Genomic DNA, 25,115 nt, shown 5'->3' on the forward strand with positions numbered 1-25,115 from the left:
ACAAAATAGTTAGCCTTAAAATGTGAAGGATATGACCAAATCTGAGCATGACTCTGTATATAAAGGTTTTCAACGTTTATCTATAGGCTCACACACTAAAATAATGCACAAGTGCTAAAGTGCATTGTAAAATACCTATCAATCGATACTGCAGTTTGCATGTGTAATTCAAGAACTTTTAAGAATTTTGTGAGCACAGTGAAAGCTTTGAAAGTGTGAGGTTTTGATGGGAAACCCTATTTATTTATTTGCAAATGAACTACCGACGCAGATTTTGTTAGTAGTACAATGAAATTCAGTTAAAAAAATATTTGTATGACTTTAAAGGGTTTTAATTACAGTAATCCTTTCATGGGTGGGGATCAGTTATTCAGATAACAACTGTATATGACCTTTCGATTATTTTTCTCTAAGGACCACACACGCAGCGATAAATAAATGAAAGGTCATAAATGTGAAATGTTTGTTTGGCGTGCCAGTTCTTAGATCTAATGGCGTGACCATGTACATGGTGTTTGTGTGCAGTTAAGAGGGTTCCCACATCGCTTATCTGCATCTCATTCTTCTGTCTTTTGTGCAGCGTGTCTTCTCGCCCTGGTTCAGCTTACCGCCGTATTCCATGCACTGATGCATTTTCAGAGTTCAGTGTAACCAGCCCAGCTGCGATTTTTGCATCCAGATGCCTCAGGAAAGGAGACATGCTGGATGACCTGACTTATCTACGTTTCACCATGTTTAACCATGTTTACCCATGCTTCAAGCTCCTTGAGCCAGGGATCAACAAAAGTTCTGGCTTTTCTGGAGCCAATACTGTTTTACATTTACATATTTTGCAGAAAGTTTTGTTCAAAGCGACGTACAAATGAGGCAAACAGCACATTACAAACATGCACTGCTGTATATGGACAAAAGTAATGGGACACACCTCTTAATCATGGATTAAGGTATATGAAATCAAGTACCTGGCCATGCAGTAAGGTTTACAAACATTTGTGAAAGAATGGGTCATTCTGAAGAGCTCAGTGAATTCAAGCATGGTACAGTCATAGGATGCTACCTTTGCAATAAGTCAGTACATGAAATTTCTTCTCTGCTAGATAATATATGATCAGTTGTAAGTGGTATTATTGCAAAGTGGAAGTGTTTAGGAACAACAGAAATTCAGCCACAAAGTGGTAGACCAGGTAAAGTAACAGAGCAGGGCTGCCAAGTTCTGAGGCACATTGCGCAAGTTGCCAATGCTCTGTTGACTCAATAACTGCAGAGTTCCAAACTTCCTCTGGCATTAACCCCAACAGAAAAACTGTGCACTGGGAGCTCCATGGAATGGGCTTCCATGGCCGAGCAGCTGCATGCAAGCCTCACATCACCAAGCGCAATACCAAGCATTGGATGGAGTAAAGAAATGAAAACATGCCCTATGGAGTGATTAATCATACTTCTCTGTCTGGCAGTTTGATGGATGAGTCTGCAGAAGCCAAGAGAACGTTACCTGTCTGACTGCATTGTGAGAACTGTATAGATTGGTGGAGGAGAGATAATGGTATGGGGTTGTTTCTTAGCAGTTGTGTTATGACCCTCAGTTCCAGTGAAGGGACTTCTTAATGCTTTGGCATACCAAGACAGTTTGGATAATTCTATGCTTGCAACTTCATAGGAACAGTTTGGGGAAGACATTTTACTGTTCCGGCATGACTTTGCCCTAGTGCACAAGACAAGGTCCACAAAGACATGTTTGGATGAGTTTGGGGTGGAAGAACTTGACTGTCCCACACAGAGCCCTGACCTCAATCCCACTGAACACCATTGGGATGAACTAGAATGGAGAGCCAGGCCTTCACATCCAACGTCAATGCTTAACCTCACAAATGCTCTTCTAACAGACACACTCCAAAATTTTGTGGAAGGCCTTCCCAGATGAGTGGCAGCTCTTACAGCTGCAAAGGGGGAACCAACTCCACATTGATGCCCATGGATTTGTAATGGAATGTCAGAACAGTTCCTATAGGTGTAATGACCTGGTGACTAGGCATAAGTGCAGCTAGGCTGAGCTTTAAGTTGATGCCCAGGTACAAGTGTAAGCAGTATAGGAGCAAGAGCTACACAACAACTTCTAACAAAGAAAGAATCCAATAAAACTATGAAACAGCCAGAAGGGCAACAAAAGAATATTCATGGAAGCCAAAAAGCCATCAGGCTAGTAGAGGAGTTCCTGGAACAGATGGGTCTTGAAGCATTTCATGAAGGTGGGGAGGGAGCCTGATGACTGGATGTGTTTTCTAGGAGAAGATGGAGTGTTTGCCCAAAACAAGCAGAAACCTGTGTTCATTCTTCAGAAATAAATCAGAGTACAGATAAATACAAGTGGTCAGTTGATTAGTCACACCTGCCCGCTATTGCAGACAACCTGCTCCACCAAAGGGTGAATCAAGTGACTGCTAAGGAATACAGACAGCACACAGACAGGGTCAAGAGGTTAAGTTACTGTTTGGCTAAGCATTAGAATGTCTAAGACCCCTGATCAAAATGACTTTGAATGCGACGTGCTGGATTGGGCCGGGCATGGTCGTTCCAGGATCTCACAAACAGCCACCTTCCTGGGATTTTCACACATTAAAGCATCTAGGCTTTCCAGGGGATAAACAAAAATCCTACAGTCAGTGGCAGTTAGGTCTCCGAAAACACCACGCTAATGACGGAGGTCAGGAGAGAGCAGCCAGACTTATTAAAGCCACCGGAAAGGCCGCAAGTGCAAAAATAACAGCTCAGTACAACAGTGGCGTGCAGACTGGCTCTGTGGAATGTGCATCTCGTCTAAACTTGAAGTGGTTCTGAAGGCAAATGTACCTGTTTAAATGAAGGTACAGGCAGTCCTCGGGTTAAGAACATCCGAGTTACATAGCACAGCTTCAGCAGTTCGTCGGCCTGAGGCACAGATACAGATCGTATGTAGATATGATACCTTTATTATTACTGTATGATAATTACTGTCATTATCTACTGTATTATTTTTCTGACATACCTACAAATTCCACTTAAAGACAGACTTAGGGAATGTTCGTTATCTGGGGAATGCCTCTATATTCTACACTGATGAACAAAGTCAGTTGGTGAACCTATGTGTGATTTTTTGTTTTTTTTTACATTACCTAAATAGAAATGTACAAAGAAATCTCATTTACTGCAGAAGCCATACATTTACAATGAATTCACCCATCTGGGCATATTCCCATAATGCCGTTCATTCTGTCACATGCCACAGTGCTTGTGAATCAGTTCCCCTTTCGGAGAACGCAGGAAGATGGGCTCCATGAGGTATCGTCCACACCGTTGGCACAGCTGCCACTTCTCCACTTTCATCATTCCTCTAGCGTCTATGATCTGTCAGGAAGACAATGGTGTGATGTCACAATGGGATTATTTGATCATGTGATGAATGTTGTATCCAAAAACAAAAACATATTCGTCGCAGAAGTCATATTGTCCTATAAAGGAGAACTGAATATGTTTCAGTACGAAACAAATACACATTCTCCTGTATTTTCAGTACATTTGTTCTTTTTATATGACCGCTCCTCCTTTTACGCTACTGTACTCACCCAGGCTATCTTGTGTCTGTGATATTCCGCTTGGGCAAGGTTCTTCTCAATCCACCTCATTCGTCTGCTGTGGAAGTTCCACCTGAGAGATTCGATCAGGAACTTGTCCACCAGCTGCAAGGACCAGGAATCAGGCAGCACTTGGAGCACGTCGACCAAACTGAAGGCAGAGCTGTTGCCATTGAGCAGGTCGACCGCAGCGCCCAATAAATCGGGCGACTGCAGGTAGATTCCCAGTAGGGTGAGGTAGAGCTGGTTAATGAATTCCGTGCTCTGGCCCTCTGAGGTTCTCCTGCAGTAATCTTCTGCAGCCTGCTGGTCCTTTGCCTTGTGGACCAAGACCTCCAAAGCCTTCAAAGGTTCTCCAGCTCTTCCATGCAAGATGGCCTTCTCCACATAAAGAGGAGTGCATTTGAGTGCTTCTACAGTAATGGAAAACATCAAAATGAGAAAATGAAATTTCCTTATGAAGTTGGTTCATCATAATGTTGTTACTAAAATGTATCAGGAACTCTGAATCCAGGAACGTCTTACTCAAAAGGAAGATTTTAAAGATTTGAACATGCATGTACCTTTTCAATAAAATAACTAATGAAATGAGATTTTTGTCCTATTACTCACCTTGAACGTCCTCTGCACTGTAGAAAGTGGACTCTTGTAGGAATTGTTGGAGTTTATGTCTGGTTGTAGTGTCCATGGGTTGTCCATGTTCCAAATCCCGCAGTATATGGTCAACATACGTTGTGGCAAGAAGGGTGTGATATTTCTCCTCCTAGAAAAGTGGAATTACAAACCTGAAAAATCAGGGTGTCGTAATGGGAAGGAAAAGGGGAGGATAATTGTACTCAAGGGCCCTAAAAAAATTTGGAACATAATGGGTTAGGTTGAGGGCCCAGTACGATACTCTTTGCTGGGGCCCAAAATCTCTGTCAACACTACTCTGAAGAATTAAAAAAAACGAAATGATGATTTAAACAATTATTTTATCCAGAAGTTTCAACATATTACATAAACACGAGATTCTAAAGCACTGACCTTACTTTTGAAGTCCTTAACTAAATGTTCAAGATACAGCTCCAAAGCTTTTGGGTATTTAGTTAAAAATTCAATATCTTCCCCTAAGAGTGATTCTTGGCTGTCTCCTCTGTTAGTGAAGATCTACACTCCAACCTAAAGGATTACAGGCAAACAATGCTTTACATTTTCCTATTAAATATAGTACCTTAGTAACAGTGATTATTTATGTGCATGCTCATTTAACCACTCTAATGCTTAGCCAGTCAGTAAGAGAACCACTTAACGCTATGATTCGCTGTTTGGAGCAAGGCTATTTGTTTATATATAATTCTTGTCGTTTACTCTAAAGTAAAGTATGTAAAATTGTCTTTGCATGTTTCTGACTGTGCATTTTAAAATCCCTGCTGCCCTCTACAGCCAGTTTAAAGGTACTGCCTACACCCTTGCTCCTAAATATTGCACATTCTGTCAGTTACTATATACTGACGGAAATCTATCTACAGTATGTAATAGGATTTGGAAGAATTTCAGCAATTTGGATTTTCATCAGTCTATATACAATTATAAAATGTGAATATAAATATGAAAGTTGGATGGGCAGATACAGTATATATTTAAAAGTATACACAGTCTCCTGTCAAAATATTGTAAATATACAGTTAATAAGGCATTGTATCTTGCCAACATCTTTCTTGCCTTTGCCAAAGTTGAAAACACAGCTGCGAATAAATCCTTGCTAAATCCTTTGGTAAGTTATCATTCTGTGTGTGTTTGTATGCAGTTCTGCCTCATCCATAAGGTGTGGGAATGTTGAGACTATGTGCAGAGCAACCGCATAATAGTCGTCAATCTGCATTTTTGCGCCAGATAAGGTACCTCTTGATCCCTCTGTAGAATCCAGTCTGCGTATTTCCAGAGGAACTTCCTGCACTTTTGCTGGCTCAGGAATTTCACGATGTGCCCGTAGATATCGGGGCACGAGCTGTCGGGCAGGAAGCCGTCCACAGCTTTCACCCAGGTCTGCAACGACATGCGGCACGTTAGTTAGTCGAAATGCTGCTGGTCAAAAGTGCCGCAACTAAGAAACAGAGAAATTATCACAAAGTTACTACATTCATAAAGTACCGCTTACTTTAATTCCAAATGCACTGACTGTGGGCAACTGTATAAAATAATAGCGCACTGCTATTGTCAAAATATCCTTAAAATATATTAAAACATCTCTAAATGTATTTCTGTTCTTATTCTGCACTGCTTATAAGCAGCACTTAATACTACACATTTTAATATTATAGGATACTGTATATTAATTAGTGTGTGTCTGTATATCACTTAGTATTGCCCATTTTCCATCACTTTATTATAATATGGCTGGTTATTAGTTTACTATTTCATTATTTCATCAGTTCGGAGGTCATTACCTGAACCGCATCATCTGTCTGGCCATGACTCTGATACAGCAAACCAAGAGAGAAGAATCTTAAAGAAAATAATATCTTAATTAGAACTGCATGACATTCATCTTCACTAATCTCTTCAAGAGGCTGTACTCGCATTTAAGCTACACGCTTCGTTTATTTGGTAGACGCTGTTGTCTAAAGCGATGTACAGCTGAGAAAGCAGGGTCAGCCGGTCCATGGAGTAACTGAGGAGTAACTGAGGAGTAACTGCTTTACTCAAGGGCCCTGTGGTGAAATCACTGCAGATCAGGATTTGAACCAGCATATATCCTAAAGCATACATTCCCCAAGCTATCTTTCTGTGTCACCTTTAATATTATTCAAAACTACAGTGGGTGGCTCAGTGGGCTAAGCCTCTGCGCCTGTGACCAGGAGGTTGCCGGTTCACGCCCAGCCTTGGCACATCTCTAGGCTCAAAGCCCTTAACCAACAGCAACCTGGGCGCCGCTATGGGTGGTTGCCCATTGTTGCCAAGCGTGATCTCACCTATGGAGAGCAAAAGGGGTGAAGTGAACAGAGGACCAATAATATTCAACCAAATGGAAATGTGCTTTCCTAAGTAATCATAAATCAGGACTTATTATCGAGGTTGTTTTCAGCCAGGTATTATAAAGGTGGTGGCAAAGAAAATCAGGAGAACTTTTAAAAGCCAACGGCAGGTAGTTTTAATAACACACCTCCTACCTCTTGTTTTTCTCCAGGTATGGCGCACACATGTCGAGAAGACAGTCATTCCCGGAAGACAGGAGCTGGTCCAAGTCCTTGTGGCATCCTCCCTCCGCATACAGCTTCAGGAGTGTACAGTCAACGTTCTGGCTGTGCCCGTGACTTTGGTCCGTCCCCCGGACGACGCTTAGGAACCCGCCCAGGAATTCCTGGTAGCGCTGAAAAGTGGCGTAGTCCTCTGTCCTCATTGCACGGAGATCCCTGGAGTTGAAGACGGCCGCTAGCTGTGACGTAAATCCGTCACCGAGAGACGGGAGGTCGGGATACAGGCTAATAATTTCTCTAGGGTCTATGTCACCTTTGCTGTGGAAGGAAACCACATTGGATACGTAACCAAAAGATGGAATTGTCTTTCTCTGAAAAAGAGGCAAGGGCAACTATATTTTTAAAGCATGCATTTGGGGAGCATGCTGGTTAAAAACTCAACTTCGTAACCCAAAGTTTGCTGGCTCAAGTCTTAAGGGACTCATCCCTGAAGTGCCTTTGAATGTGGTACTTGACCTGCATTATTAGGGGTGTCGGAGGGGCATGTATACCCTGGCAGATTCAGGGGGCCCAGCACTTCACAGGGGCCCTACGTAAAAGTACACATAAAATCGGATGGGAGGGAAGGTAACATCTTCTAAGGGGGTCCAGAATTTTTAGGTACGCCACTGTGGGTTACTAAAGCTAATATAATATGGCCATACTTGTTGCTTTTGAGAACATTCTTAGCTATGTAAGTAACTTAGCTAGGGCGACTTAATTGACCAAATGTGTTTAATTTTTTTTTAAAAAAAGAGTCATCCTCACATAAAAAGCTCCTTGGCTTCTTGGAAACATCCCTGATAAAACTTCACAAAGCCAGCCGTGCAGGCTGTGTCCTTCTGAAGTGTCTGGAAACATACGCATTGACACATTCACTGCTGGAAATGCGGCATATTATAACACAGGTAACTGCTGTTAATGCTATACTGCAAAAAGCGCAATATTGGGATGGACATCATGGTGAAAATAAAATCCCCCTGATTAAGACAGTTAATCTTTTACCTCGTATGTATCCTTTGATAACTGTCCTTTTGCACCCTGCAGAAGTTCCAAGGCTTCATCCACACGTTCGCTGTTCACAAGGGCCGTGATTTGCTCATCGAGGGGGACGGGCAGCAGGTTGTAAACCTCTCTTTCCGTGAAAACAAACACACTCTCTGAAGAGAAGAGAAGGAAAATAGTGATTTATTCTTAAAAACACTAAGATCAGTAACAGAACAGAATGCAGTGCGAAACAGAAATACATTTTCTGGGTCAGTATGCTTTGCATGTTACAAATTACAGGTATATTAAGGGTGTTACATATTAAGAGTATTATAGCATACTACATTATGTACAAACATACATACTACATTTCTTTTTATGCTACATAGTTAACTTTCTGTACACAATACACAGTATGAAATCTTCTGCTGCTACATTCCTGCTTTTTTACAAAGCACATTCTATTCATGTATATACTGTGTATTTTAACACTGTAATTTTGTACATACAAAATTACAAAATTTTCCCATGTGTTTTATGTTGCACCATGGTCCAGGGGGAACGACGTCCTGTACCACTGTATACTTATGTATGGGTGACACAACAGTGAAGTCCTGCTTGACTTGACATTATTTGGAATGCAGTCAAAAGCATATTTACTACTAATTACTGGTCTTTTTCTGTGATCCATTGGCATCCCATCCAGGGCTGCCACTGCCTCATAACCTTGCAGGTGTATTACCTGTACAAGTCTCATGACTCTTAGCAAAGATGGCTACAATATTAGCGAATAAATAGTGGACATTCACACAGAGGCAGGTGGAAGTTTTACCTGTTGTGGAGAGCAGGCCTATTGCCTTGTGCAAAGGGACGGTCTGCTTGAGGTGCTGATCCAACATGCTGTAGATAAAGAGCCCTTCGCTTTGCAGGGCGAGCACATAGGGAGGGTACCCTACTGCAGCCAAGGCCCCCTGTGACCACTGCAATGGTGGACGCTGGGAAATCCCATGGTTGTTCACAAATATGCCTGTTTGGAATTAACTTCATGAAATGCCCGTGTTTTTATTTGAGAATGTATAATGTTTCACGATTTTGTTTTTTCATACCATGTTTGCATTATAAAAAATAATAAAAAATCAATCACATTCTCATAAACACGGCTGGTAGAGTAGATAAATATATATTTGATATATTTTCTTACCCAAGGATCCTGGCCCATTTAAAAGAAATTCGCCCTTCCCCACAGCTTGTACAATGACTCTTTGATTGGTGGAATCATGTGGGACAAGGTCAAGGGTCATGCCACTGTTGTGGTCATGGAGTATGTAGTTTTTATCTGTGCCTATGCAAAGACAGGGCCCATCCACAGCCAACGATATCGGGTCCTGGGACAGCGATACCTCTTTGACACATTCCCACTTATTCACTGACACCACGTGGATGCTCACAGCTCTTCTCCTGGAGGACAGCGTGAAAAGCTCAACGGCTAGGGGCTGGGTAAGGCTGTAGGAGTCATTGACAGTCATTAAGGAGACGTTGCGGATCTTCGACAGGGTGGGGACTGGCTCCAAGGAGAACATATTGAGAGCTGTGATGGAACCGTTGCAGAGCACCAGAAGGTGGTTCAGGACTGGAAGGACCTTCATTTGGGTTATCAGGTCTTTTGATCCCAGCTGTTTCCTCCTTGTTTCCCGAACTGTCTGCTGATTCCCTTCAGGTTCTAGCAGAGTGAAGTGCTGTATGGTACCATCTCTGCTCCCGAGGTAAAGATTCCTACCACAACCTTCCAGGACTTGGAAGCCAGATTTAAGCTTTTCTTTACCTGCGGCTGGCTTCTCAAGGACTAACAAGGGCACGAAAGCTGTCAGGCTCATTGTCCTCTTTGGCAACGATAACGTTTTTCTTCAAATGAGCCACTAAAGGAGACAATGTGAGGTTCACAGTATTATAATGGAAGATTTATATATACCAGAAATAAACAAGTAAAATAACTTAAATGCTTTATAAATTAGTCAGTCAGTGGGTTTATTGTTCAAACCAGTCCAAAACATTTACAGCAGAGATCACAGCTGAAACAGAAAGTAGGTTTGCCTGCATAAACTTCCTCTGTGTTATGAAATGACATATGATTTATATTACATATAATGTAACACATGCCATGAAGGCGGCAACACACGGAGCTGTTAGCAGAAAACATGAACATACCTTTTCCAGCAGTCCTGTCTTATTGCCGTTAAAGTAGAAGCTCGTTTACAGTGTATTTTGACCCTGACATGTGACTTGCATCCTGAGAGGAAGTTTCAGTCAGCGATTCCGGGCCGTTTGTTCCTCACTAAGCAGTACTGTGACGCAGAAAAAGCCCCATCAATGGCGTTATTAAAGTGTAAGATCATAAGCAGCTGAAAGTGACATGGAATATCAATGAATCCAACTTGGATCTCAGGAGGAATAGAGCACAGGGCTGGGAAGGTTTCATATGGATGTAATTATTGCTTATTCTGTAATTATTGCCTAATGCTTATTATGACCAATATAAGTAAGAATTTATGAGGGTTATGAAATGACTTTACCGTCACAGTTTTTAAAGCTTTTATTTTATTCAGTTCAACAAAAGCAAGACATAAATATGGATAAATACAGATGTTTCTTATAATTATGGCAATCAGGTATCACAGTTATATCATCTGATTAGCAAGCTGTGTCAAATAAAATATTACAAGTTCAGCATTGTGCGAATTCCTTATCTGCACGTGTAAGTCCGCCTTTTTTCAGTGAACATTAACAATTCATCATTTGCATTGTATTTGATACAATAAATCTGCTAAATTTATATTTTAAATATTTCCAGACATATCAGTGTATCCAGGATTAAAATGTATATATAGTCATGCTTCAGAATCAATGAATTGACCCTGATTTATATGTCTATGTTTATTTATTTATTAATAGCAGATTTTTATTATCTTTCTTTTTATCTTTATTATATTTATTACTTTGTGTGCATTTGGCTTGGTGGTGTGTTTAAATGTTAATTTCATGCCACCAGCTGCACCAGAACAAATGCATTGTACTTTTGTACATGGAAAGAAAAGGATTCCGATTAAATAATTGTTTATCAACTTCACTTTCACGTGTTTGTAGACAAGCAGATGTGCAGAGAAGCCTGGCTCTGTGCTTTTGGGAGCAGGGGGAGGTTCTGAGGTCAATCTGACGGCTTTGGGAGTGTCCCCCATTGGCGTGGTTTCATGTCTCCCTCCTGCAGTCGGTGCAGAGGACGTCATCGCGGTGGGTTAGGAAGCCGCGGCTGACCAGCGAGACGGCGCACTGCACGCACGTGAAGCACTCGCTGTGCCACTGCCGCTCCTCAAAGGAGATGTACTTCGCCCCGGCCAGACCTGCCACACAGGCGCTATGGTTACCGACCCCCACAAGGACCAAACAATGACCAGTCACCAATGGCTGCATCTACAGAATCACTCCGATCCTGCACCTCCCAGCTACACATTACACCATGTTTATAACCCACCATAAAAGTACTTGGAACTCTAGATTTTTTATCTAGGTCTTGGTTTGGAATGTGTAAACTGGGTAGGAGGAATTTCAGCAATAAAGCAAGACAGTTCTAGATTCATTTTCAAGGAATACACAACTATGGATTATAGAGGGTTTAGATTATGTATCATGTATTACGATTATGTATCATTAAGCAGAGCATCCATTCAATGACGTCCAATTGGTTCCCCGTTCAACCTACTGATGAGCTGCACTTGTTCTCAGGTAAATACCAGGAGTTGGAGACCCCTGGTTTAAAACCACCAGGCTTCTCAGTGCAGTATTCCGTGACTCACAGTATGCTTTTAGATACTCACTGGTGATGGGCTTCGTACAGCCCACACACTTCTTGGCGTAGAGGTTGCTGAAGCAGTCCAGACAGTATGGGTAGTTGTCCCGGGAGGTGAAGCGCTGGCCTGCTAGTTGCTTCTTGCAACCGATGCACAGGAAACACTCTCGGTGCCAGGGTTTGTCGTGGTACGTCACCCCCCCCGTCGTTATGGCCTTATAAAAACCCAAACAAGCACTTTATAGAAAGGGCACCGGTCTGTAACTGGCTTTACATCGACCACTGTGCTGTGAAAGAGCCCACCTTCTTGCAGGCACAGCACTGGTAAGCGAACTGCTTCTCGTAGCAGGGCACGCAGTAGTAGCTGTTTTCCTTTGGGATGAAGGACTTGGTTCCGATTGGCTGCTGGCAGCGGTGGCAGAGGAAGCAGGTCTCATGCCAGCTGTTGCCCTTGTACTCCATTTTGCGAGAACCTCAAGCATGGGAGAGTGCGCCATTAGACAAAGACTGTCACTCTAACTCTTACACGCTCCTACGATAATTATGTTACTATGGGAAGTCACCTGACATGTGCCTTTGGGGTCAATCTGACCCCAGGGTAGACGTGACCGCTAATGTCAAACTTCCAGGGATAACTCGTTTATCATATAAATGGGCATGCCTTGGCGGCAAAGTGTCTCACTGGGTAACACCGTGACCTCACAGCACCGGGATCACCCCTATCTGTCTATGTGTGGAGTTTGTAGGTTCCCCCTGTGGTTGGATAGTTTCTCTCCAGGCATTCGAGTTTCCTCCCACGAAACATGGACATGTGGTTTAGAAGGTATAGAAATGGACTCTGAGGAACATTTTCGCACCACTGGGGTTAATGTTAATGTTGTTTGTACCGTGGGGAACAAAATTGTACCAGCGCGATATCCTTTTTTCGGACAGTGTACATCTCAGCAGTGGCAGTGTCTCACCTGGTTGGATGGGCTTCTTGCAGGTAGAGCACTTGGATGAGTACTCGTTAGAGTAACACTCAGTGCAGAGCAGGAGTTCATCCTTAACTGCAAAGGGCTTCTCCACCAGTGAGCGGCCGCATTTGGCACACCTAAAGCACGGTTCGTGCCAGTGGCGGTCCTTGTACGACAGATCCTAACAAATAAATGAGGTCAAATTTTTATTTAAGGAATCGTCACAGCAACATAATTGTTTACTGATTTCTGGGTTTGAGGTTCTTGTCCTACAATCAAGGTATTTTGTTAACAAAAAACAGACCTTCACAAGAGTAACAATGCTGACTAAACATACAAATATGATGGAAAAAATACTAATATACTGAGCAATAGTTTGAGCACTTCAGATTATTTTCAGTGTATCCAGGTTACTAAAGTTTTCTTCCAAACATGTTGAAAATTTGCTAACAGTAATATTACTGATGGAATCCATACAAATATACAGGCTGACTTCACCAAAGCTCAGAATAAATGACTGCAGATCTGTCAGTTAATACTCTCACAATGGCAGTTTTAACTAAACTATATACCTAAATGAAAGGAAACACTTATAACTTTGGAGTTTACCAAAAGCATTAAATCCACGTTCAACAGGGTTGAAAATGCTGCAGTTACTAAAATAATTAATAAAATTAATCAAACGGAGATGTGACCAAACATTGAACTGCCTGTGAAGGAATCCCACCAAGCTCCTCGAATTAGGTCACTTAAAAGCTTGCACCTTGCATTAGAGCCTGAGGAAGAGAACAAATGTGAAAGCCTGACTCATGTTAACATGGCAGCATTAGCTGTTACCTCACCAAATCTCACTTACTTTAGAGTCACACCCAATTGGCGCTGAACATTCCTCACAGCAGTTGGAGAACAAGTTCTCGTAGCATTTCGTGCAGTATTGAATGTCGTCTTTAAACACGTACTTCTTCCCCAGCAAACAGTCCTTGCAGTAATGGCAGTCGAATCGCTCACTGGACATATTAGCTCTCCACCTGATTGGCCTAAATGGGAGGTAGAACCCATTAGCGGTAGATTCTGAGAGAAGACAGATGGGTTGGTAGAAATTTGGCAGAAAGCTAACGGCAGTTTTTACTCTACCTTCAAACTGACCTGAACGGAATGATGAATACTGAGGTTTAAGATCGATAACTCTGAGATCAGGTTAATTAGAATGCAGTTTGATTTAAAGGGTATCACACAGCACCTCACCCTTACAGACTGAGCATGAGGAAAACACCACAGTTTCAAATTAGGCAGTGCTAATTGAGGCAATATCATCAGTAACATATACTCACTGAAGCTAAAAATGCAGCACTGAAGCCTTCTCCTCCCCAGATGTATATGAAAATAATAACTAGCCATTACTATGGTCTTACCAAGCATTGCAAAGTCTATTTTCATCTGTCTGGTTAACAAGGAGGGTGGCTTCAGCATATGTGCAAGTGAAGGTTGATCATTTCCAGACTGGTCACCCAACAACCTGGTCTACTTAAAAAATTCTGCAATTCTCCGGAACACTACAGAATGAAGTTTTGAATGCAGTTTTCTTTTGCTTGTGGTTTAAGACTGATGGTTAGTTGCAAGCTTACCTTGTCTGCTGACCTGATGCTCACAGAGCTAGTGGGTGGGGGATTTCAGCAACGTCGGAAAGCAGCAGGGCAGAGATTAAGGAGGACACACATGGAAAAGTCCATCTATAAATACGTTCCCTCCTATTAGCCGTAATCTCTGGGGGGCAGAGAGGCCACAGTGCCTGGAACATTTTGGGACCTTTTAAGGGAGAAGTTTATCCGCAGGACCATCAAAAACCCGTCGTAGTGATGGGACCGACAAGACTGAGAGACCCGTAAGGAAGCGATTGCAGGCCCGTGTTTGTGTGCAAAGTATTAATAAATCATTATAGCAACTGCAGCAAAGGTTCAACATTTTGTCATTCTGGCTCAAGTGCAGTTTAAGAATTTAATATGGGCATTTGAGGGATTTAATTTGCTTATTTCTTTTGTTACATTGTTAATGATATTTAACCCCCAAAATAATCACTAATCCTGTTTATATAGTGATATTGACACATAAAAAATGAAAAGTAGAAGAAATATAATGATATAAAACCTTACTAAATGATACAATGTCCTTTTATGCTTGAAGTTATCCCATTTTGTGTGCGCCAACTCTATGCCCACTTTTTATCTCCTTTTGTTTATTTTCCTTTTATTTCTGTGTCATTGTTGCAACGTTTGGATTCTTACACATGGAATAATGTGCTGATATTTCTCTGTAAAGGACAGTAGGGATGTTGGAGAAAGGGATGTGGACAGAGATTTTATTGTAAAAACTAACAAAAAGACCTTGAACAAAATAGAAAATGAAAAGTGAACACACAGAGCAGGCCGTGGTCATACCCTTGTGGTGCAAACTAGAATCTTTTCATGGTGAATCCCCTCCTCGACAGTAGCTGAGAGTCCTGCCTTGGCCTGGGATCACAGAGCCAGTGTTTTGTCCTTGGCAAACGCATCCTTTGAAAACTGAGAGCTGCTGCAATCTAAACCTAATGATCCTAAGTTAGCATTTTATACAAACCTTTCTTAATCACATGGTATTTGTAAGGCAACTTTGGACTCTAGAATGTTGCTTTTTCTATACAATGACTATGAAGTTAATAATATATTTAAGCAAATAGATGATATATATGTATTCATGTAGCATCGCAGAAATCCCAGTTGAATTATTGAAGTTTTCTGTAATGAAATGAATCTTTAAAGTCATGTAACTCAGACAGCGATACAGAAGGAAAATGACATTAATCCTTCTGAAGGCCACAGATGCAAACATTTGCTTTCAGACTGGATGCAATAGTTTTATTTTTCAACAGACGAATGTTTAAATAAAAGTGTTAAGATGAACTCACCATGCAGATCGATGACACGTTTCTAAAAAATTATTGATGATAGCCAAGGCCATCTGGTAGTATCATTTGTCAAGAGGATTATAGAGTGAATTTGCGTTGCAAAAATAGCCCGGGAAATTCACCAGGCTGCAGTTTTTGTCCTTTGTACAGAGATCCGGGAACGACAGTGGCTCCAGAGGTCAAGAGCAGAGGAATGAAGCAGTAGGTACAATTTTAATGTGACCCTTTATAAGGCAAACGGCATTTTTGAAACAATGCTTCAGAAGTGTTTATTTAATCTATACAAGTTGTGTTTAACTGTTTGGAACAGTGATACAACAAGAAAATTGGGTCTGAAATGGTTTTAATGAAACCAATTTGAGTACTGCCTTTGCAAGGAAGCTTTCAGAGAACATAAATGAGCATTTCCTTAATTATGCTAATTAATTATAATTAGAAAAGTTGGACTGGCATGCTGTACTAGACGTGGACTAGACGATCTGTTCAGGTGCAAGAGTAAGATAAGACCATATATGCACATGTTATAGCACTGAGAAAATACATCACACCCTGACAAATACATAGAGCCCTGTGGAATTTCTGTCACTTCATTTTAATGAAGTAGGCAGTTGCTGACAAGCCCACTGTACGTAATACAAGCAACAAATAGCTGTAAAGACTCATTATGGAGAAGCTACGAGGCGTGAGGCTGATCTGACAGCCTTAGTCATCCTGCCGACCGTAAACAAATGTTACAAACAAAAGGGGTTGCTAAGCACGGTGTAGTTTGTTTCAGTCCCTCCGAAATGTACAACAGAAATCGATACCTATGAGAACTTTCTTCCTATTTGTGTTCAAATAACTGTTCTGTGGAAGAATTTGCATTTTCAGATTTTCTCACATCGTCGGTTTCCAAGCTCGGTCTGTGGCAGAGTAGCGACTTTGCAGTCCTTAAAACCCACCCAGGAAATCGTACCCGGAAAACTACCCATGTGTGATTTTCTGCCTCGGTTTGACGAGACGAATGCCAGATTTTGTGCCAGTTCTTTTCAGGGGAATGTGACAATGGACATCAATTCAAAGCTCAGACCAAGAATATATAAATATACATACGTAAATGAAATACCACAAGAAACTCAGGTCAATTCCCCTAAAACTGACTGAAGGAAAATCGCATCCCAACATGTTTCAGCAAATATATGTTTTATCCCTCATCATATATTTTGCAATAAAACAGGAATTAAGGGCATACTATTTGGGAACCACGGTTTTGCTTCATGTGACATCTCTTATTTAAATGTCCTTTTACCAATGAGCCAATCAGATCCATCGCATTTGTCTCCTTGGTTGTCTTCCATATCAATGTTCTCTTTCTTTTCATAAAAAAAAAACGATGACTCTTCCTGGTGGCACTACTAGAGCCCAACTTTGTATCCAGCTGTCAGATATGTTCCAGAATGACAGGATTACAAGCCTCTTGAGGGAAAGCATGAGCGTGACATAACTGCCCGTTAGTCACAGAAGGTGACAAACTGCTTGCAAAGCACCCAACTGGACTGAGAAGGTCTTCCATGGACGAGGCTCCAGCAGGAAATAAAAAAGGTCAGGTGGTACTATCTTGGAGAACGTTGCAACCTCTTCGGGGTGACCAAATGGTGATGCCTCCTGGGTCATTGCTAAGCGGATGATCCACTGGGGTTTGATGAGTCTGGCTTGTTAACTCGTGCAACGAAGAGCATTTGATTTGAAAAGGCGTCAAAAGAGCAACACACATCATATGCAAAACAGCGGAACTGCAGCAGCAAAAAAAAATCTGTTTAACCTGCAATTGAACCTGGAATTTTGTGACCTTTCTTAATTTAGGGTAATAAACATGTAAACATAAAACAACGCCTGCGGTGTGTTTATAATTTCCTGTGGCCCCGTTGCACACATAGGTATAGATTAGGGCAGGTTTCCCAATTACAGTCCTGGAGGGCGGGTCTGAGACACACTTTGCGGATTTTCCTGCTCAAACACACCTATTAAATCTGATAACTGACCGGTGAGCTGAATAAGGTGCGTTTCAGCAAGGAAATCTGCAAAGTGCCTTGTAATCTGGCCTTTCATGACCGGAATTGGAGAACCCTGGTTCAGGGTTTTAGTAGCACAGAACATTAGCGCTGCATTGCTGGAATAGTCCAAGACTTGGAGGCTATGCTTAGAAGGAACCATTCAAGATGAGGGCATGAAAAAACACACCAAACATAAACAGATAACGGCAGATTCCAGAACGTCAAGCAACGCTGAGCTAAACCAACAACAGGTGCCGCTTCCAGACACACCAGAAATCCCAGAAGTCCCTGGAGTCCTGTCAATCATTTCCCAGTGTATTTAACATACTTTGCCTTACTATTTATAGCTGGGTGCTGCATGTCACAGGCAAAAAAAAAAGGATTCAGTAAGTTGACAGTTCATGATGAGCTCTTGCAACCATATGAATTGTAAAACGAAGAGAAAATTGCTTGTAATTGCTCACAAATGCACATGCATATTTTTAGAAGTGTTTCATATTTTTTAAATCATGAAACGTGCCTTTGTATAATTTAAAAGTGCATTATATCTGGTCTGGAAATCTTAAGTGTTCAGTTAAAATGCTTATTAAACCAGCACAGGTATTTTTGTGAAATTAGCAGAACATCCAATTTAAATATTTTTTAAGATTACGGTAATTATCATTTAGACCATTATGTTAAAGAACGTGCCAAAGGAAAACCACAAAATTACAAATCAGCATTTTCAAAAGAACTTTTTTTGGGATTTTATTAGATTTCATTTTATTAAATAACACATTTTACCTGAAACACAATACGATCTGTGCAGAACGAGAGCTGTCAGCATGCAGACATGACTTCGGAAGGCTGACCATCGCGTCGTGGTTCCGGAATGTAAAAAGTCTGTGTCCCGCTGTTGCCGTGGCACCAGGTTCCAGCCACTAATGGTCAGATGCTTAGAGAGAATCCATAAGGGTTTTTGTTGCCTCTGAGTCTGCACATTCTCCACATTGGTGCAGGTTTCCTCCCACAGTCCACAAACCTGTGATTAGGGAGAATGGCATTCTCTAAACCAGTGGTTCTCAACCTTTTTTGCACCGTGACCTAATTTTTTCCATGGCTGCTCAGTCATGACCCTGTATTAAGTATAGCTTTAAATTAACGCTATTATCAAGCACACAGTGCACTCTGCAATTTACTCCAATGAATGCCTATCGCGCAAATCTGATCGGATGTGCCAGCGAATTTTAAATTAAGCATCTGCGGTTCGGCTTCTTGGATTGGTTGAGGGTTCACTAGTTTGGCGCTAAGCATTTGCAGACCCAAGACCCATTTATACAGGTTAATTCTAGGCTGGGAAATCTGATCATGAATCAGCATAAAAGCTTGCTGGTTTTAAAATGCTTCCATTTCCAGCCTTGCCTCGTGACCCTTTTAGTACTTGCCGCGACCCGTGGGTTAAGAATCGCTCATCTTAACTGTCCTCTCGTATACCGCGGGAAGGGGCACAGGCTGGACACACCCCTATGCTTGATCATTTTAGATACGGAGATCTATGTAAAGAGCATAACACAGATTTACAAAGCATGTGACACTCAACGTCATCAGTCTGCAGGTCTCATTTACGCCTCTCATTTTGAGTGACAGGTGAGCTCGGCCAATAGCATTTATCCTGCACACCTGGAAGGAATGATTCTAGCATGTAGCTTCCTCCCACAGCCTAAACACCAACCAATGGTGTTCTCTTACATCTCTAAGGTGCGATTAGTTCATGAAACCCTATAGCTCAACAAGCCAACACAAAGGATGTAGGTTCAAATCTCAGGGAGCACAGAGGAAAAAAAAAAATCGTTCACTCTACTGTAAGTCACATTGGATGAAACTGTAAAGTAAAATAAAATAAAAAAAAGAAATTGTTTGCCAAAGACTCTCACTCCAAAATAGCTGGACTGATTTTCTTTACTTGACGCCATGTGCTTTCTGTCAGACTAGCCATTTCTTTCTTTCTTTAACAAAAATTTCACTCCACTTGCGGGTGATCTCCAAGTACACGTCAGATTTGTGAGGCAGGTAGTCTTGGTAAACAGTTTTGCCGGATGTTTTGGGTACAGCATTCTCAATCTGGGTCCCTTCGTGCCACTCGTTGAAGGAGGTTATGGACACGATGTCCGGCCGGGCCTCCACTGCAGCATCAAATGAGGTCTCGTAGTACTTCCCGTTGATGCGGTTCCGCATGTTCTGCGAGTTCCACGGTCTGATGCTGGTGTCCACGTAGCCCGGGCCGACACTGGGTATGAAGAGCAAGCTGTTCCTGTCGCAGAAGCTTTTGATGGGCTTCCAGTTGCGGTGCGATGAGCCGTAGGTGAAACCGTTGGTGGCGAAGTAGGTGTAGATCCCGTCAAAGCCGGACGCCAGAATGTCGCTCTTGTGGTTTTCCTCGACCAGCAGAGCTATAAAGAGGCCGTCGAACGGCGTGTTCCTTATGCTATGGTGACCGTTGCGCTTTAAAAGGTTTGCCCATTTTTCTGGACCTAGCAGATACGAGTCATACACGTAGAACAGGGGACGAGTCACTCCATCAGTAGACTTGTAGCGAAAGAAGGCAGGATGGCCCCCATACCTGTTCAAAGAAACAAATTTATATCTGATGCAACTTCTATCCTCCTTAAAAGCAGGATAATGCTCACCTATAATAAAACTCACCTCTCGATAATGTACTTGACATTGCTGAACATGCTTTGCTCATCCCTTCCTTTGTATGGCTCTATATGGAAAGCAACCTGACAGAGATGAAAATGCAGGTTACTACAGTACAATTGCATACAAAGCCATTAATCTTTACTGCTTTACCCACCTATGTTGCAATTTAAACAGAACACCACAGAAAACTGCCATAAACTGTAATAGCTAAACTGGACGTACCTAGAATTGTTTTATCTACCCTGTCAATAGGCATAGACGGTATTTTGCCCAGTTACTATGGAAATGGAGGGAAAAAAGACTAAAGGCCTTTTGCTGGCTGATTTCACTTGGTGTGCTTTGTGATGCAATCCTCTGCCACAAAAGCGCAACCCAAGTCATCACATGCGACGCAAGACAGGCAGTGAAAGCATCACATCTGCATGTGGCTGGGGTTAAACGGACTGGACACAGTTCAGGCTGGTGGGTCCTTGGCTATATGCTCTTTCAGCTGCCATCAGGGTTGGATGTAGTCCATGCATTCGAGTTATTAGAGGATAAAAGAAAATCATGATCTAGTTCAGAGAGCCCAAGGACTCTTCAGAATTGGTCATGTGACTTAGTGCTCCAGAATTTCAGCCGTCCTACAGGCAGTTGCTGATGACATTTGATCATAAGCCACCAAAATGTATTATTTACATGTTTTCGCATGTATGTGCCCACTTAACAGCTCACCCTGTGATGCACAGCTCCTGGCTAGATGGAAAAACAGGGGGAAAATGTGTCAGAGAATCAGAAAAGTTTGAAAATTTCCCTAACCCTAAGGAATAATGCCTCCATCTCTAAGGAGCTGTGTAATATAATTTCATTCCTCGTACAGCAAAGCAGGAAAGTTTCTAAACAGATGCAAACTCTGATGAGTAGAGAGGCACCCTAATCGCAGACGAAATGACGCCGTTGGGACCATGGGAACACCTTGAGGCGTTGAGAAGCAGATGAGGCAGGTGGGTGCGATGCTTTTAAGGGGCATTTTGAGGTTGCCTTTTCTAAATGAATAGTTATAAATCTAGTCTGACCTAGTCAGCATACAGATAGCTTCACATCCAGCTCTTTTGTCTTATCGTGTAACTAGGTGCATATTCAACTACTGCCCAAAACCTATATAAACGAAGGCTAAAGGCTATGGGATAAAGACTAGGTAATTCCTAAGGAAAACGACGCATTTGTCCACTGCTCCGCACGCCCTTAACTTCGCAGACCCACCTTCATTTGGTACTTATGAGCCACGTCCAAAACCAGGGGGGTGATGTCATCAGTAGGCTCACCATTGTCATCCTTTGTATTGGGTGGATACCAGGAAAGGGCTATGACACCTACGGGACAACGCAGAAAACTCAAACACATTTGGCAGACGCCTTTATCACAAGCGAAGAAGGCAGGTTAAGCTGGACATTGGAGCAATTGGAGTTTAAGAGCCTCGTTCAAGGGCTTGATGGTGAAATCAATCTGCCAACCATGAGACCTCAACCGGGGACTTTATGACCCCACTACACTGAGCCACACACGTCAATGCATGGTAGCCTCCATTCTACAGACAGTGCACAGGAGCTGGTGGGAGCCAAACCAGGTTTACTGTGTTTGCTGCATACATTTAACACTGTGCTCTATTTTCCTCCCTTTCATTATTTAAAAGTGAGATTTTCCTTGGGGCAGCAAGCAAAGGGTGGTGGCGAGGAGCGGGTGGGGGGTGAGTTTAAGCACAGCTAAAATCCATTAACGTGAGCCGAGTGATTACATTTCATCTTCTCCCTGGGCAAAGCTATTTATCTTTCTCCGCTGGAGCAATGTCATAATTTTTAATCGGCCTATTTCGCGAGCTGGCTGGACATATGATAAAACATCAAGTCCGAGCTCAAATCCAGGTGACCTAGTGTTCTCCATTAAGAGCCCATATTCTGTGAGGGAGATAGTTATCTTTTAGAAGAGGTACATGCTGTTTATATTAATATATTAATGTACAGCTTTTTTGTTTTATATATACTCCTTCTGAGAGGAGCATTTGTTTCCAAGACAACACATTTATATATACAAACAGAAAATTATAAATTATACTCTATAAATTCACAAGAGGGCAGACCATAACAAGACTCAAAGCTCAGTCTTTCCAGTGCCTATGGAAGACATCTTCAGAACATCACAAATAGGTCAAGACCACTTGGCGAGATTTCTACGGCTGCTAAAATGTTAATGAAGCTTCGTGTCGAAAAAATGTGCAATGTGGGACCAAGGAGAATCCAACACTGACTCACCGACAGCTGCCGTCCGAAGCTGCTGCATGTGGGCTTCAACGACTGATGGATCCCTGGAACTATAGGCTCCAAGTGCAGGATAAAAGTTGGCCCCGATGTCCTCCGGGGGGCTGTGCCTTTCTTTGGGGTACCGCGAGTCCACTTTGGAGTCCCAGTGAGGCAAAACGGGGTGGTCCCAGTGGATGTACTTGCCGTCAAACTGCGGGTTGCCATACCATGAGTAGTAGAATGCATGCAGGTTGTAATTGGGTGCCGGAAAGTCCTTGTGTGCCACTTGCAGACTCATGGCTCTCTCCTCAGGGCGTCTCTCCCCTTCTGCTGGGGCTGTTCTAGTAGTCACAATATGCTCCGGAACGTGCAGATGAGTATCACTTTTTTCAGTCTTCCTGAGATGCGGGAAAAGCCCAAGAGCAAACGGACTCCCTAACGCAGAGCCCTCTGGCTGCAGCGACTTCAAGATAGTGGTAATGATGAATACGACCAGCAAAAATCCGGCCGCGGTCACGTATGTTTTTAACTTGGCCCTTGCCATTCTGCAAAAAGGTAAAAAAAAAAAAAATGACATAAATAAGGTCGTCATGTCAGTCAAATGTGCTTATGGTTATGTACCTCATTACTTACACCGCTTCATGATTGTCTTCCACCTTGGCCTAAGTGGGCAGACAGATCCTCTGAAAAGGCACACAGGTTACTATTAAAACAGTATTTCTCATTCTGAACTTACTACATCCACCCAACAACTCGCTCAGTAAAGCGTCATAGTGATCACTGAGTCCGTCCCCGTGGCACCATGAATGAGATACCAGTCCACCACAATACAAACAGACACGCTGTGGTTCGCATGTGTCTGGGTACACACAGGATTCAAACTTCCAACCAGTGAGATATGTGGCAAAAGGTTTTTCAGCTCATATCTGAAGATAAATCAGCAACATTGCTGTAGGAATTAGTCTTTCCAGTCATAATTTAATTAATACGCCAACAAAAGGAATTACTTCCATACATACATCAGGTATTAAGAAAGTGGATGTGACTGACCATATCGCGAGCAACTATGGGTCGTCAACAATTAAAACGACTGGATCCCAGATTCAAGCAAACACGTATAATAAAACTTATATATTTACACGCTACAGGGTGAAACCTGACCGCTGACCACAGGTTCAAGGGTTCATGAAGCACCAGGCTGGTACATAATGCGCCACGTTTTAAATGATAACATAGCGGTTTTGCAGCTGTAATCTTAAGTAAGCAGTGCTTGTGCAAATGTCAAGCGGGAAACCTCGTGACCACATTTATTTCGGGGATATTTAATATGATGTACGTGCTACGTCGAATAATGCTGGTAGGTGTTTATATGAAAAAAGTTTACAAGGCCAGGATTAAATGAATACGAAATCAACTAAATTTCTAAACTATTTTTTTTAGTATAGCAGTCATACACGTCTTGCAAGTATACTCAGTTCTTAATCATGAGCAATTCAACTGAGAACACCAGCCATCGTTGATGCAATGACTGACGAATGCACTATAGGCTACGGTATATTCTCTAAAACATTTACTGTAAAACCGTAAATGTATATAAAATAAATAACTGCTTAGATGCAGGACATACAACACACTCCCTGTAATCATTTCGTTCCTGATAAGGACTGGGTGCAAATGCATCTCTAATAATTGCATGATATAGTTAACTGCGGATTTCAGTATCAGTGTATTTTGCTGAATTAACTGGCTTAATCGCCTACCTTAAGAGGGTCAACGAGAACGCATTTTCGTCTTTCTGTTACCCTTCTTCCTACACAGTAGTATTCAGACAGATTGGTAAACGCTTTTATTAAATAGAAACAAATGTCAGACAAGTGAAAATGAAAGCAAGATGGCCTCTGTCACTGCGTTTCGTAACCGGAAAGGAGGGACCAACCCGTGGAGCGCGGTTAATGACTTCGTGAAAGATATCAGTTATTATTTTGTATATGGTGTACGGTATGATTGTATTTGGATCTCAGACAGACGGTAGACTGGCCCGACAGATGTACAGAAGATCCCTTGTTCGTGATGGTAATACTAATTATAATTGTAAAATTAGCGCAGTGTATTTACTTAAATAAGTTAACGGTAGCAAAGAAGCAATATGATGCACAAACAGGATGCATATATATTTTTGATATACCAATTAAGCGGTCAGAACCGTGAAAAAAAAAGTTCGGACATGAACAGAAGTATAAAAGTATATCTTCCATGTAATACCTTCAGCTGCTCACTAGGTGGAAGTAGACGCAAAACTAAAAGCCCTTCATATGCTTTACAAGCTCAGATATTGATTAAACGTTTATTAAAATACTAATAAATAAACAATTTAATTGGAACTGATTTTATATTGCTTTTATATTGCATGTTTGATAACATACTTCACGAGACCGATGGGGTTGTTTTTTAAATAAGTCCACTTCTAGGATGAATAAGTTACAAAAATAGGCAGCGTGAAGTCTGTTGAGCCCCCACAGAATTAACGTAGACTTGTTTAAACAATGCAACTTCCTGTAATCTTGTCATCACTACGA

The 25,115-nt window shown here is 42.0% G+C and overlaps 3 protein-coding genes across 6 annotated transcripts; all 3 read right to left on the minus strand.

Moving 5' to 3' along the window:
* Window positions 1-879: 879 nt before the first annotated feature.
* On the minus strand, window positions 880-10,123 carry si:ch211-266g18.9 (transforming growth factor-beta receptor-associated protein 1). The gene is made up of 12 exons (XM_048974214.1): window positions 10,019-10,123; window positions 9,015-9,729; window positions 8,646-8,840; window positions 7,832-7,986; window positions 7,595-7,677; window positions 6,761-7,105; window positions 6,038-6,095; window positions 5,493-5,636; window positions 4,635-4,757; window positions 4,221-4,371; window positions 3,600-4,021; window positions 880-3,381 (listed from the first exon to the last, which is right to left on the minus strand). Exons 2-12 carry the CDS (start codon window positions 9,685-9,687, stop codon window positions 3,250-3,252), a joined length of 2,481 nt encoding a protein of 826 aa, XP_048830171.1. The 5' UTR covers window positions 9,688-9,729; window positions 10,019-10,123; the 3' UTR covers window positions 880-3,249.
* A 265-nt stretch (window positions 10,124-10,388) lies between these two features.
* On the minus strand, window positions 10,389-14,369 carry fhl5 (four and a half LIM domains 5). 2 transcript variants are annotated; one of them, XM_048973966.1, is made up of 6 exons: window positions 14,236-14,369; window positions 13,467-13,647; window positions 12,617-12,791; window positions 11,958-12,127; window positions 11,683-11,869; window positions 10,389-11,208 (listed from the first exon to the last, which is right to left on the minus strand). In XM_048973966.1, the coding sequence occupies exons 2-6, from the start codon at window positions 13,623-13,625 to the stop codon at window positions 11,057-11,059; spliced, it is 843 nt and encodes a 280-aa protein (XP_048829923.1). In that variant the 5' UTR covers window positions 13,626-13,647; window positions 14,236-14,369; the 3' UTR covers window positions 10,389-11,056. The 2 variants fall into 2 exon arrangements, with proteins under 2 accessions (XP_048829923.1, XP_048829922.1); XM_048973965.1 differs by lacking the exon at window positions 14,236-14,369 and adding an exon at window positions 13,942-14,060.
* Window positions 14,370-18,305: 3,936 nt separating this feature from the next.
* On the minus strand, window positions 18,306-24,439 carry manea (mannosidase, endo-alpha). Of its 3 annotated transcripts, XM_048973950.1 has the most exons (7): window positions 24,300-24,439; window positions 23,173-23,222; window positions 22,552-23,084; window positions 21,506-21,615; window positions 20,978-20,998; window positions 20,267-20,343; window positions 18,306-20,183 (listed from the first exon to the last, which is right to left on the minus strand). In XM_048973950.1, the coding sequence occupies exons 3-7, from the start codon at window positions 23,081-23,083 to the stop codon at window positions 19,547-19,549; spliced, it is 1,377 nt and encodes a 458-aa protein (XP_048829907.1). In that variant the 5' UTR covers window position 23,084; window positions 23,173-23,222; window positions 24,300-24,439; the 3' UTR covers window positions 18,306-19,546. The 3 variants fall into 3 exon arrangements, with proteins under 3 accessions (XP_048829907.1, XP_048829908.1, XP_048829909.1); XM_048973951.1 differs by lacking the exon at window positions 23,173-23,222; XM_048973952.1 differs by lacking the exon at window positions 20,978-20,998.
* Between the last annotated feature and the right edge of the window lie 676 nt (window positions 24,440-25,115).

This window comes from Brienomyrus brachyistius, chromosome 14 (assembly GCF_023856365.1).
Source record: "Brienomyrus brachyistius isolate T26 chromosome 14, BBRACH_0.4, whole genome shotgun sequence".
NCBI classification, from domain to species: domain Eukaryota; kingdom Metazoa; phylum Chordata; class Actinopteri; order Osteoglossiformes; family Mormyridae; genus Brienomyrus; species Brienomyrus brachyistius.

Excerpts from the sequence above, each read along its gene's own strand:
- si:ch211-266g18.9 (XM_048974214.1), bottom strand. The coding sequence starts at position 9,687 with ATGAGCCTGACAGCTTTCGTGCCCTTGTTAGTCCTTGAGAAGCCAGCC. Across the intron at positions 4,372-4,634 it reads TTAAGGACTTCAAAAGTAAG|GAGGAGAAATATCACACCCT; the intron begins GTCAGTGCTTTA and ends CCACTTTTCTAG. Across the intron at positions 3,382-3,599 it reads ACAGACACAAGATAGCCTGG|ATCATAGACGCTAGAGGAAT; the intron begins GTGAGTACAGTA and ends TCTTCCTGACAG.
- fhl5 (XM_048973966.1), bottom strand. The coding sequence starts at position 13,625 with ATGTCCAGTGAGCGATTCGACTGCCATTACTGCAAGGACTGTTTGCTG. Across the intron at positions 11,870-11,957 it reads AGTGCTGTGCCTGCAAGAAG|GCCATAACGACGGGGGGGGT; the intron begins GTGGGCTCTTTC and ends GGTTTTTATAAG. Across the intron at positions 11,209-11,682 it reads CTGTACGAAGCCCATCACCA|GTCTGGCCGGGGCGAAGTAC; the intron begins GTGAGTATCTAA and ends CCTGTGTGGCAG.
- manea (XM_048973951.1), bottom strand. The coding sequence starts at position 23,083 with ATGGCAAGGGCCAAGTTAAAAACATACGTGACCGCGGCCGGATTTTTG. Across the intron at positions 21,616-22,551 it reads GCTTCGGACGGCAGCTGTCG|GTGTCATAGCCCTTTCCTGG; the intron begins GTGAGTCAGTGT and ends GTTGTCCCGTAG. Across the intron at positions 20,344-20,977 it reads CAGGAGCTGTGCATCACAGG|GTTGCTTTCCATATAGAGCC; the intron begins GTGAGCTGTTAA and ends CATCTCTGTCAG.